The sequence below is a fragment of the Oncorhynchus mykiss genome, chromosome 9 (assembly GCF_013265735.2).
Source record: "Oncorhynchus mykiss isolate Arlee chromosome 9, USDA_OmykA_1.1, whole genome shotgun sequence".
NCBI lineage: Eukaryota > Metazoa > Chordata > Actinopteri > Salmoniformes > Salmonidae > Oncorhynchus > Oncorhynchus mykiss.
In genome coordinates this window covers 11116474-11128471 of record NC_048573.1, presented here as the reverse complement: position 1 = coordinate 11128471, position 11998 = coordinate 11116474, and the positions used below count along the sequence as shown (strand labels likewise).

At 43.2% G+C, this 11998-nt stretch overlaps 1 protein-coding gene across 2 annotated transcripts; it reads right to left on the bottom strand.

The window, feature by feature from the left end:
* Positions 1–2947: 2947 nt before the first annotated feature.
* Positions 2948–11713, bottom strand: LOC110531434 (ankyrin repeat domain-containing protein 46-like). Of its 2 annotated transcripts, none has more exons than XM_036987312.1 (5): positions 11606–11713; positions 7200–7263; positions 6263–6519; positions 5508–5666; positions 2948–3574 (listed from the first exon to the last, which is right to left on the bottom strand). In XM_036987312.1, the coding sequence occupies exons 2-5, from the start codon at positions 7251–7253 to the stop codon at positions 3358–3360; spliced, it is 687 nt and encodes a 228-aa protein (XP_036843207.1). In that variant the 5' UTR covers positions 7254–7263; positions 11606–11713; the 3' UTR covers positions 2948–3357. The 2 variants fall into 2 exon arrangements, with proteins under 2 accessions (XP_036843207.1, XP_036843206.1); XM_036987311.1 differs by lacking the exon at positions 11606–11713 and adding an exon at positions 8393–8447.
* Positions 11714–11998: the final 285 nt, after the last annotated feature.

Genomic DNA, 11998 nt, shown 5'->3' with positions numbered 1-11998 from the left:
AGGAGGTGGGGTTAATCGAGGAACCCCCTTAGTTGGTGGGGGTTCTTGCAGGAACATAAGTCCCCATTGTTGTAGGCCAACCTGCTTACGTTGGATCAAATGTACAACTCAACTTCTATGTTTTAACTAAAAGACAAACTCCTGACAGTGAGGTACACATCTACTGCGAAAAGGATGGAGACTGTAATGAATGTCACAGCAGGGAATATAACCTATGGCCCTCGGTTTGTGAACTGGGATTCTGGGTCCAACAATGCTTACAGACAGGGACACATTCCCCTCCCCCTCACCGACTTGAGCCTTTCTGATCAGGGGACATACCTGGGCCTCCCCAGCCCTGACCACCAGAGAGGAAATCCAGAAGCTGTCGTTCTCACTATCACTCCCAAAGAGAAGCACTGCGATGACACAGGAAGGCCAACAATGTTGGAGGTGGTGTTGGTGGTTGCTTTGGTGATCATTCTAGTTGCTGTTATTTTCTATTTTCTTGGAGGGAGATTGAAAGAAACAATGGCTGAGTGGTTTAAAGGGAATTGTTTGAGATCTCAGTTCAGTCCCTGTCCAGAAGGGGAACAGGGTGGGGAGCATCTCTGTCACTATAAGTGAAAGTGAATCAGAGACAGAAGAAGACAGGACTGGGACAAGGACATGTTTTGTCCCCTTTGCACCTGCCTGTATCATCAGAGCTCTGTCAGGACCTTCCTCTACCCCAGGCCTTGTTAACAAGGCTACTGATGGACTTCCCTCTACCCCAGGCCTTGTTACCAATACTACTGATGGACCTCCCTCTACCCCAGGCCTTGTTACCAAGACTACTGATGGACCTCCCTCTATCCAGGCCTTGTTATCAATGGTACTGACTGACCTCCCTCTACCACAGGCCTTGTTACCAAGGCTACTGATGGACCTTCCTCTGCCCCAGGCCTTGTTACCAAGACTACTGATGGACCTCACTCTACCTCAGGCCTTGTTACCAAGGCTACTGATGGACCTTCCTCTGCCCCAGGCCTTGTTACCAAGACTACTGATGGACCTCACTCTACCTCAGGCCTTGTTACCAAGGCTACTGATGGACCTCCCTCTGCCTATTTGAGGAGTGTTTCCTGTCTCCAATTTGATTAATAGAAACATTAAACATTATGGTAGTTGAATGTATTTTGTACATGATCAATTCATTTTACACATTATGGATATACCTCAAATGTTATTCTACAAGATCCAGACACAAAACAACTGAATCAATCGTTAAACTACATGGTTTACAATATGTGATGATGGATACTGTACCTCTGTGTGCTATGTAGGTCTACTATGATGGATGCTATGATTGACAAAGCAAAAGAACATAACATCATATTAGAAATAACTATTCATAAAATGTTAAATGAAACTAAGCTGCATGATGTAAACTACACAGAGGAAATGTTAAATAAAATACAGCAAACATTTATCTTTAGTTCAAAGACGCTATAAAAAGGTGCTAGTCTGTAGTTCTTATTGTACTTGACTTGGTGATGGACGAGGGAAACATGACACATCCCTTTACATTACTGTCCCATGTAACTCTACACTAGCCTGATCCCAGAACAGTTTATGCTCTCATTATGAAGACGTTACATCACAGTTCCTTTAATGTGTTGGTAAGAGATCAGAAACAGACTGACACCCAGGATAACTCTACACTAGTCTGATCCCAGAACAGTTTGTTGGTAAGAGATCAGAAACAGACCGACACCCAGGATAACTCTACACTAGCCTGATCCCAGAACAGTTTGTTGGTAAGAGATCAGAAACAGACTGACACCCAGGATAACTCTACACTAGCCTGATCCCAGAACAGTTTGTTGGTAAGAGATCAGAAACAGACTGACACCCAGGATAACTCTACACTAGCCTGATCCCAGAACAGTTTGTTGGTAAGAGATCAGAAACAGACCGACACCCAGGATAACTCTACACTAGCCTGATCCCAGAACAGTTTGTTGGTAAGAGATCAGAAACAGACTGACACCCAGGATAACTCTACACTAGCCTGATCCCAGAACAGTTTGTTGGTAAGAGATCAGAAACAGACTGACACCCAGGATAACTCTACACTAGCCTGATCCCAGAACAGTTTGTTGGTAAGAGATCAGAAACAGACTGACACCCAGGATAACTCTACACTAGCCTGATCCCAGAACAGTTTGTTGGTAAGAGATCAGAAACAGACTGACACCCAGGATAACTCTACACACTGTTAGATGTTTGTTCATTGTAAGATTCCACACAACAGTTATAGCCTGATTAGCATTATTAGGGAAATGTGCAACTAGTGTGAGAGAAACAGACTTCAGTTAAACTGGTAAGAATGGAAATAAAACTAGAATATTGACTTTGCAAGAGGATTTGACCCTGTAGGGTAAATGAATTAACAAATGGGCCCTTTTCAAAACAACAAACGGAAGGAGAAGAAACAAAATACAAGTAAATAATTACACACAAAAACCCCTATAGCAATATACAGCTTGTTACTCCACACAACACAGAACAATACATGTTGTGACGTTAGGAAAAAGGTCCATTATACAACAGTTTCTTCCTATAGAGCTGAATACGGTCAAAACTAAATCACACATGAAAAGTTATGATATAACTGCATGTAAGAAATGTACAGTATCAGTCAAAAGGTTGGACACACCTACTCATTCCAGGTTTGTTTTTTAAAAAAAAACGATTTTCTACATTGTAGAATAATAGTGAAGACATCAAACTATGAAAGAACACATATGGAATCATGTAGTAACCAAAAAAGTTGTTAAAACAAATCAAAATATATTTTATATTTGAGATTCTCCAAGTAGCCACCCTTTGCCTTGACAGCTTTGCACAGTCTTGAATAAAAAAATATATCAACTCTTGAATGGGTTAGGTGTTTCCAAACTTTTGACTGGTACTGAATATTTTATTTTTCTGATAGTTCTGCTGTAAAAGCTCAGTATTCCAGAAAGAAGATGGTCACGTCGCTGGTCGATATTTGGTCAATTTAGTCATACAAATTAATGACACATGAAATGATGTGCATTCTCATGCATAACTGGCCACAGTGAGAAAATGTTCATATACCACACATAGGTAAGGAAATGAAGAATGCAGATGCCATGACTGAGTCCCCATTCGCCGCCCTTCTCCCGAAGTGTGCACTTGCACACTTTCTCGTAACGATTTCACAAAGGTTGAATCCAGCCAACGCTTACACCACTACTATGCTTTTAAAGCCATAAAAAGGGGAGTGTGCAAGTGCACACTTCTGGACAAGGGTGGATAACCAGAATGTGTCCCAAGCCAACTTTCACCCTCTGTCCATCCACCCCTCCCTCAGTGTACCAGCTCCAGCTGGCTGGCGGAGAAGGGCAGCACCCCGCTGACGTAGTAAGCGATGCCCAGAGAGAGCAAGGCGATGACCACCAGCAGTAGCAGCACCCTCCAGAAGCCCAGGTCCTCAACAAACTCCTGCCAGGTGGTCCTGAAGCTGAACAGGACTCCCTCCCTGTTCTGGAGGTCGGGGTTCAGCAGGGAGTGGCTCTCCATTGCACTGACAGGAAGAGAAAGAAGTAGCCCAGTGTCAGCTTACATGCCATTACTTGATTATAAATAGGAGAGATAGACAGGAAAGACAGATAGGAGATATGAGAGATAAACAGGAAAGATAGACAGGAGAGATAGACAGGTAAGACAGAGGAGGGAGAGATAGATAGGAGAGACAGATAGGAGGGAGAGATAGATAGGCGAGATAAACAGGAAAGATAGACAGGAGAGACAGACATGAGAGATAGACAGGAGAGACAGACATGAGAGATAGACAGGAAAGACAGAGGAGAGATAGATAGGAGAGACAGATAGATAGGAGAGATAAACAGGAGAGACAGACATGAGAGATAGGCAGGAGAGAAAGATAGGAGAGACCGATAGATAGGAGAGAAAAACAGAAAAGATAGACAGGAGAGACAGACATGAGAGATAGACAGACAGGAGAGATAGACAGGAGAGATAGATAGGAAAGACAGACAGAAGAGACAGATAGGAGAGATAGACAGGAGAGACAGATAGGAGAGACAGATAGACAGGAGAGATAGACAGGAGAGACAGATAGATGGTACACAAGTACATAGGGGTCGGTTTGGGATGGAACCCCCTTGTGTTGGAGAGATAGCACAGACAGATATATAGGAGAGACAGATAGGAGAGATAGATAGGAGAAATAGCGCATATATATATATATATATATAGGAGAGAGATATATAGGATAGATAGATAGGAGAGATAGATAAACTCAGCAAAAAAAAAACATCCCCTTTTCAGGACCCTGTCTTTCAAAGATCATTCGTAAAAATCCAAATAACTTCACAGATCTTCATTGTAAAAGGTTTAAACACTATTTCCCATGCTTGTTCAATGAACCATAAACAATTAATGAACATGCAACTGTGGAACGGTCATTAAGACACTAACAGTTTACAGACGGTAGGCAATTAAGTTCACAGTTATGAAAACTTAGGACACTAAAGAGGCCTTTCTACTGACTCTGAAAAACACCAAAAGAAAGATTCCCCGTTGTATTCCCTGTCCATCTGCGTGAACGTGTCTTAGGCATGCTGCAAGGAGGCATGAGGACTGCAGATGTGGCCAGGGCAATACATTTCAGTGTCTGTACTGTGAGACGCCTAAGACAGAGCTACAGGGAGACAGGACGGACAGCTGATCGTCCTCGCAGTGGCAGACCACATGTAACAACACCTGCACAGGATCGGTACATCCGAACTTCACACCTGCGGGACAGGTACAGGATGGCAACAACAACTGCCCGAGTTACACCAGGAACGCACAATCCCTCCATCAGTGCTTAGACTGTCCACAATAGGCTGAGAGAGGCTGGACTGAGGGCTTGTAGTCCTGTTGTAAGGCAGGTCCTCATCAGACATCACCGGCAACAACGTCGCCTATGGGCACAAACCCACCGTCACTGGGGTGCTCTTCACTGACGAGTCGCGGTTTTGTCTCACCAAGGGTGATAGTCGGATTTGCGTTTACAGTGAAGACGTTTCTTTTTTTGCTGAGTTTAGATAGATAGATACATAGATAGGAGAGATAGACAGATATATAGATAGGAGAGATAGACAGATATATAGATAGGAGAGATAGACAGGTAGATAGATATATCGGTTTCCAGCTTAGAGTGGGTGTAACAGAGTTAAGATCGTGCCGTTAGTGAGCTCCACAGCTCGAAATGTCACCAATCACGTTGCTGAATTGCTAGCTTTTCGGAGGCGTATTATTGTCAAGCGGGCGGTTAAGTGTGTTGGCGAGGCAGAGTACGAAACATCAAGTACCGGTAAGGACTTGTGAGTGAGGGAACTATACTGTTAAGCAGCATAGTAATGCCTGTAACATAGGCTCCCCTCCACTTCCTGCACTGTCCTCCCCCTGTTCTGCACCTCTCTCATTAACTCCCCCACCCCTCTCCTCACCTCTCGCTCTCAGCCATTTGCATGGTCTCCAGTTTGGAGTGGGCTCCCCTGTTGAATCCTTTCAGCTCCTGTTCCTCTAGGCCCTCCAGGAGGCGGATAGCGTCCTTGTTCACCCCGCGCCTCTTGGCCAGCACCAGAGGAGTGGACCCGTTGTGGTTACTGGGAGAGAGAAACACCCAATGTAGCATGATAATGTTCAAACAAGGGTCCAACCAATGTTTGAGAAACACATTGACTCTATGGGGAGTGGACTGTTGGACCAATGTGTATATCTGAAAAACCTAACAGGGTGACCTAAAGGGTTCCTCTATGTGATAGAACCCCTGTAACTCTAACCGTGCTTTTACCCCTCAGTCAAAGCCCCTCTCAGCCCCCAAGCCAACTGTAAAACAGTCTCTACTCCCCCTCACTCCCTTCCAGGCCCTCCCAACCCTCAGCCCCTCTCAGGCCCCAAGCCAACTGTAAAACAGTCTCTACTCCCCCTCACTCCCTTCCAGGCCCTCCCAACCCTCAGCCCCTCTCAGGCCCCAAGCCAACTGTAAAACAGTCTCTACTCCCCCTCACTCCCTTCCAGGCCCTCCCAACCCTCAGCCCCTCTCAGGCCCCAAGCCAACTGTAAAACAGTCTCTACTCCCCCTCACTCCCTTCCAGGCCCTCCCAACCCTCAGCCCCTCTCAGGCCCCAAGCCAACTGTAAAACAGTCTCTACTCCACCTCACTCCCTTCCAGGCCCTCCCAACCCTCAGCCTCTCTCACCAGATGTCTATCTTGAGACCGTTGGACACCAGGAACTGGATGGTATCCACGTGTCCACAGAGGTGTAGCGCCGTGTTTCCCTGGTAGTCTGTAGCCAGGAGGTCCGCCCCAAACTTATGGAGGAAACAACAGATGTCCACGTTCCCCCTGGCGGCCGCTAGGTGCAGGCCAGTACGGCCCCGGTTGTCCCGTGTGTTGGGGTCACAGCCCGTCTCCAGGAGCCGCTTGGCGAATAGCAGGTCCCCGTCGATGCAGGCCTGCAGTTAGGGATTTGCCATTATTTAACCAGGCAAGTCATTGAGAACACATTGTCTTTCACGATAACGTCCCGGGATGAGTTAGATGAATTAGTTGATTGATTGATTCTGTATTGAATCAGAGAATAAGGGAATTGATTAACAGACCTTAGCTAACTTAAACTTTAAATCGATTCTGAAGACCTGGGAGCACACCGTAGAAAAACGCATTGCAACCGAAACAAGAGTTTCTATTGGACAAATTCTGGTAGGTCCATCCCTGTTTGCTTCTGTTTGGTTCCTACACTGTTGCACAACACAACACCACACCGGACCCTAGAACCTACACACTTGTGGGGATGTGAGAGGATTTGACAGGTGTCGTCAATATGGTGAAACCTCCATCTAACCTATCAGAGGGCAAGTGAAGCTACTACCAGATTGCTTACGCCTGTCAGATCCTCACAGATCTAAGTAAATAGGGCGTAGGGGTGGATTTGGGATGCAACCCCCTTGTGTTGGACTCAACCCCACCAGGAGCAGGGGAGCAGACAATAGGGTGGTCAAATCACACGCGCCGAATAAAACAAGTGTAGAACATACAGTGAAATGCTTACTTACGAGCGCTTACCCAACAATAAAATAACAATAACAACACTACTGGTACAGAGTCAATGTGCAGGGGTAGGCATCTTCCCTACCTGGAGCAGGGGAACGGAGGTCTGAGACGAGTCATTGATGAAGACATAGGACATTCCAGCGTACCTGAAGGGGGGATATGGAGGAAGGGAGGGGAAGGAAGAAGACGAGGAGGAAGGCAGAGGGAGGAAACGGAGAAGCTTTATTGGTTAGGACTATGTACGGTGCCTTCAGGAAGTAATTACACCCCTTGGCTTTCCCACAATATGTTGTGTTACAGGCCTACACACAATACCCAATAATGTCAAAGTGGAACTGTATGTAGAATTTTTCTACCAATTAAATAAAATAAAATGAAATGAAAAACTGAAAGTCTTGAATCAATAAGTATTCAACTCCTTTGTTATAGCAAACCTAAATACATTCAGCAGTAAAAATCTGCCTAACAAGTCACATAAATTGCATGGACTCCCTCCTGAATAACTACCTCATCTCTGTAAGGTCCCTCAGTCGAGCAGTGAATTTCAAACACAGATTCAACCACAAAGAACAGGGAGGTTTTCCAATGCCTCACAAAGAAGGGCACCTATTGGTTGATGGGCAACAACAACAAAAATCAGACATTGAATACCCCTTTGAGCATGGTGAAGTTAATTAATTACACTTTGGATGGTGGATCAATACACCTATTCACTACAAAGATAAAGGTGTTTTTCATAACTCAGTTGCCGGAGAGGAAAAAAACTTCTCAGGGATGAGGCCAATGGTGACTTTAAAATAGTTACAGAGTTTTATGACTGTGATAGGAGAACACAGGCTGGATCAACATAATTGTAGTTACTCCACAATACTAACCTAAACGACAAAGTGAAAAGGATAAAAATATTCCAAAACATGCATCCTGTTTGCAATAAGGCACTAAAGTAGAAGTGCAAAAAATGTTGAAAATAAATTAACTTTATGTCCTGAATACAAAGCGTTATGTTTGGGGAAATTCCAACACAACACATCACTGACTACCACGCTTCATATTTTCAAGCATGGTGGGGCTGCATCATGTTATGAGTACGCTTGTCATTGGCAAGGGAGGTTGTTTTTTTTTAGGATAAAAGGAAACGGAATAGAGCTAAGCAGGCAAAATCCTAGAGGAAAACCTGGTTCAGTCAGCTTTCCAACAGACACTGGGAGACAAATTCACCTCTCAGCAGAACAATAAACTAAAACACAAGGACAAATATACAATGGAGCTGCTTACCAAGAGGACATGAAATGTTCCTGAGTCGCCTAGTTAAAGTTTTTCCTTAAATCGTTGACTCGGGGGTGTGAATACTTATGTAAATGAGATATTTTTGTATTTCATTTTCAATAAATTAGCACCAGACTAGAGGTCGACCGATTAATTAGTGCCGATTTCAAGTTTTCATAACAATAGGAAATCGGTATTTTTGGGCGCCAATTTGTTTTGTTTTTATACTTTTTAATACCTTTATTTAACGAGGCAAGTCAGTTAAGAACACATTCTTATTTTCAATGACGGCCTAGGAACAGTGGGTTAAACTGCCTTGTTCAGGGGCAGAACGACAGATTTTCACCTTGTCATCTCGGGGGATCCAATCCTGCAACTTTACAGTTAACTAGTCCAACGCTCTAACCACCTGCCTCTCATTGCACTCCACGAGGAGACTGCCTGTTACGCGAATGCAGTAGAAGCCAAGGTAAGTTGCTAGCTAGCATTAAACGTATCTAATAGAAAACAATCCATCAATCATAATCACTAGTTAACTACACACGGTTGATGATATTACTAGTTTATCTAGCGTGTCCTGTGTTGCATATAATCGCTGGGGGATGATTTAACAAAAGCGCATTTGTGAAAAAAAGCACAATCGTTGGACGACTGTACCGAACCATAAATACCAATGCCTTTCTTAAAATCAATACACAGAAGTATATATTTTTAAACCTGCATATTTAGCTAAAAGAAATCCAGGTTAGCAGTCAATATTGACCAGGTGAAATTGTCACTTCTCTTGCATTCATTGCACGCAGAGTCAGGGTATATGCAACAGTTTGGGCAGCCTGGCTCATTGCGAACTAATTTGCCAGAATTTTACGTAATTATGACATAACATTGAAGGTTGTGCAATGTAACAAGAATATTTAGACTTAGGGATGCCACCCGTTAGATAAAATACCAAACGGTTCCGTATTTCACTGAAATAAACGTTTTGTTTTCTAAATTATAGTTTCCGTATTCGACCACATCAATAACCAAAGGCTCGTATTTCTGTGTGTTATGCTATAATTAAGTCTATGATTTGATAGAGCAGTCTGACCGAGCGATGGTAGGCAGCAGCAGCAGGCTCGTAAGCATGAATTCAAACGGCACTTTCGTGCGTTTGCCATCAGCTCTTTGCAAGAACAGCGCTGTTTATGACTTCAAGCCAATCAGCCTAATGGCTGGTGTAACCAATGTGAATTGGTTAGCTAGTTAGCGAGGTGCATGCTAACTTTTACGTTTCCAACACTTTGTTTTTGCATTATTTAAACCAAATTGAACTTGTTTCATTATTTATTTGAGGCTAAATGGATTTTATTGATGTATTATATTCAGTTAAAATAAGTGTTCATTCAGTATTATTAGAATTGTCATTATTACAAAAAAATTATTGGCTTTTTTTGGTCCTCCAATATTCGGTATCGGTGTTGAAAAATCATAATCGGTCGACCTCTACACCAGACCAAAAGAAAACATCCACAAACAAAGTTTTACTTTGTCATTATGGGGTATTGTGTGTTGGAGACTTAATTTTTAATTTTTTTTTAAATCGATTTTAAATTCAGGCTGTAGCACAAGATGTGTAATAAGTCAAGGGTGAGTTTTTGATCCACCTCTATGCAAACGACACCATTCTGTATACTTCTGGCCCTTTCTCTGGACACTTAACGAGCTTCAACGCCATACAACACTCCTTCCGTGGCCTCCAACTGCTCTTAAATACTAGTAAAGCGAAATGCATGCTCGTCAAACGATCGCTGCCCGCACCCGCCTGCCTAGCATCACTACACTGGACGGTTCTGACTTAGAATATATGGACAACTATAAATACCTAGATGTCTGGCTAGACCGTAAACTCACCTTCCAGACTCACATTAAGCATCTCCAATCCAAAGTTACATCTAGAATCGGCTTCCTATTTCGCAACAAAGCCTCCTTCACTTATGCTGCCAAACATACCCTTGTAAAACTGACTATCCTACCAATCCTTGACGTCGGCGATGTCATTTACAAAATAGCCTCCAACACTCAACTCAACAAATTGGATGCAGTCTATCACAGTGCCATCAGTTTTGTCACCAAAGCCCCATATATTACCCACCACTGCGACCTGTATGCTCTCGTTGGCTGGTCCTCGCTACATATTCGTCGCTATACCCACTGGCTCCAGGTCATCTATGAGTCTTTGCTAGGTAAAGCCCTGCCTTATCTCAGCTCACCATGGTCACCATAGCAGCACCCACCCGTAGCACACACTCCAGCAGGTATATCTCACTGGTCATCCCCAAAGCCAACACCCCTTTGGCCGCTTTTCCTTCCAGTTCTCCCCTTCCAATGACTGGAACGAATTGCAAAAAATCACTGAAGCTGGAGACTTAAATCTCCCTCACCAACTTTAAGAGTCAGCTATCAGAGCAGCTTACTAATCGCTGCAGCTGTACACAGCCCATCTGTAAAAAGCCCATCCAACTACCTACCTCATCCCCATATTTGTTTTTCTGCTCTTTTGCACACCAGTATTTCTACTTGCACATCCGTATCTGCACATATCACTCCAGTGTAAATTGCTAAATTGTAATTACTTCGCCACAATTGGCCTATTTATTACCTAACCTCCTTACTTCATTTGCACATTGTATACAGATTTTTCTATTGTGTTATTGACTGTAAGTTTGTTTATTCCATGTGTAACTCTGTGTTGTTTTTGTCGCACTGCTTTGCTTTATCTTGGCCAGGTCGCAGTTGTAAATGAGAACTTGTTCTCAACTGGCCTACCTGGTTATATAAAAATGTAATAAAAGGAGTATAAATACTCTCTTTAGGCACTGTAGCTAGAGCTAACACAAGGTAGGTAGCTAAGTTAGCTCTTATTACTGAAATGAGCAGAACATTATTATTCCCTAGTTAGATCCTTAAACTACGGTATTACGAAAGGTACATCCTGAAGAAAAGTTCGCTTGGCGTATAAGTAAACGTTTAACTGCACATGCAGTGGATAGCTAGGCAGCTATCCAAGATAAACAGATATACAGCTAGCTAGCTACTTCTTGCCAGATAAGCTAACAAAAAGATGCTAGCTAACGCACTAGTAATAACGTGACTATAAGCAATTATCAATATTATCCAACACATTAAAACATTCGGAAAGCATATTGTACCACATCTTCAGATGTTGGTGATGATATTTACCTGTTAATGTGTTCCAAATCAGACGTCAAAATCCCCTTTTCTGCAAAACAGTGTTGTTGTGGCGATGCTGAACAAGCTGTGATTTTACGACGACAGTTTGGCGCAGACCGCTTTACGGCAGAGGGTGGCTCTAAGAATCGGACCAATCAATCTACATTTCCAACAGGCCTAACAGTTTTATTATCTAAAGATCAATTTATTTAAAAATTCAGTTGACCTTGCCAGACATGTCCAGCCATATAATGCATGATGGAATTCAACATCTCCATGGTCATCATTTGTTTCACTGTGGATTTGTATTATTTTTTAAAGGTAACCTTCACACTTGAAGGCAGTATAATTAATTTGCTATTTTGGTCAAGAATAACACGGTTTTGACAAACACTTTACCCC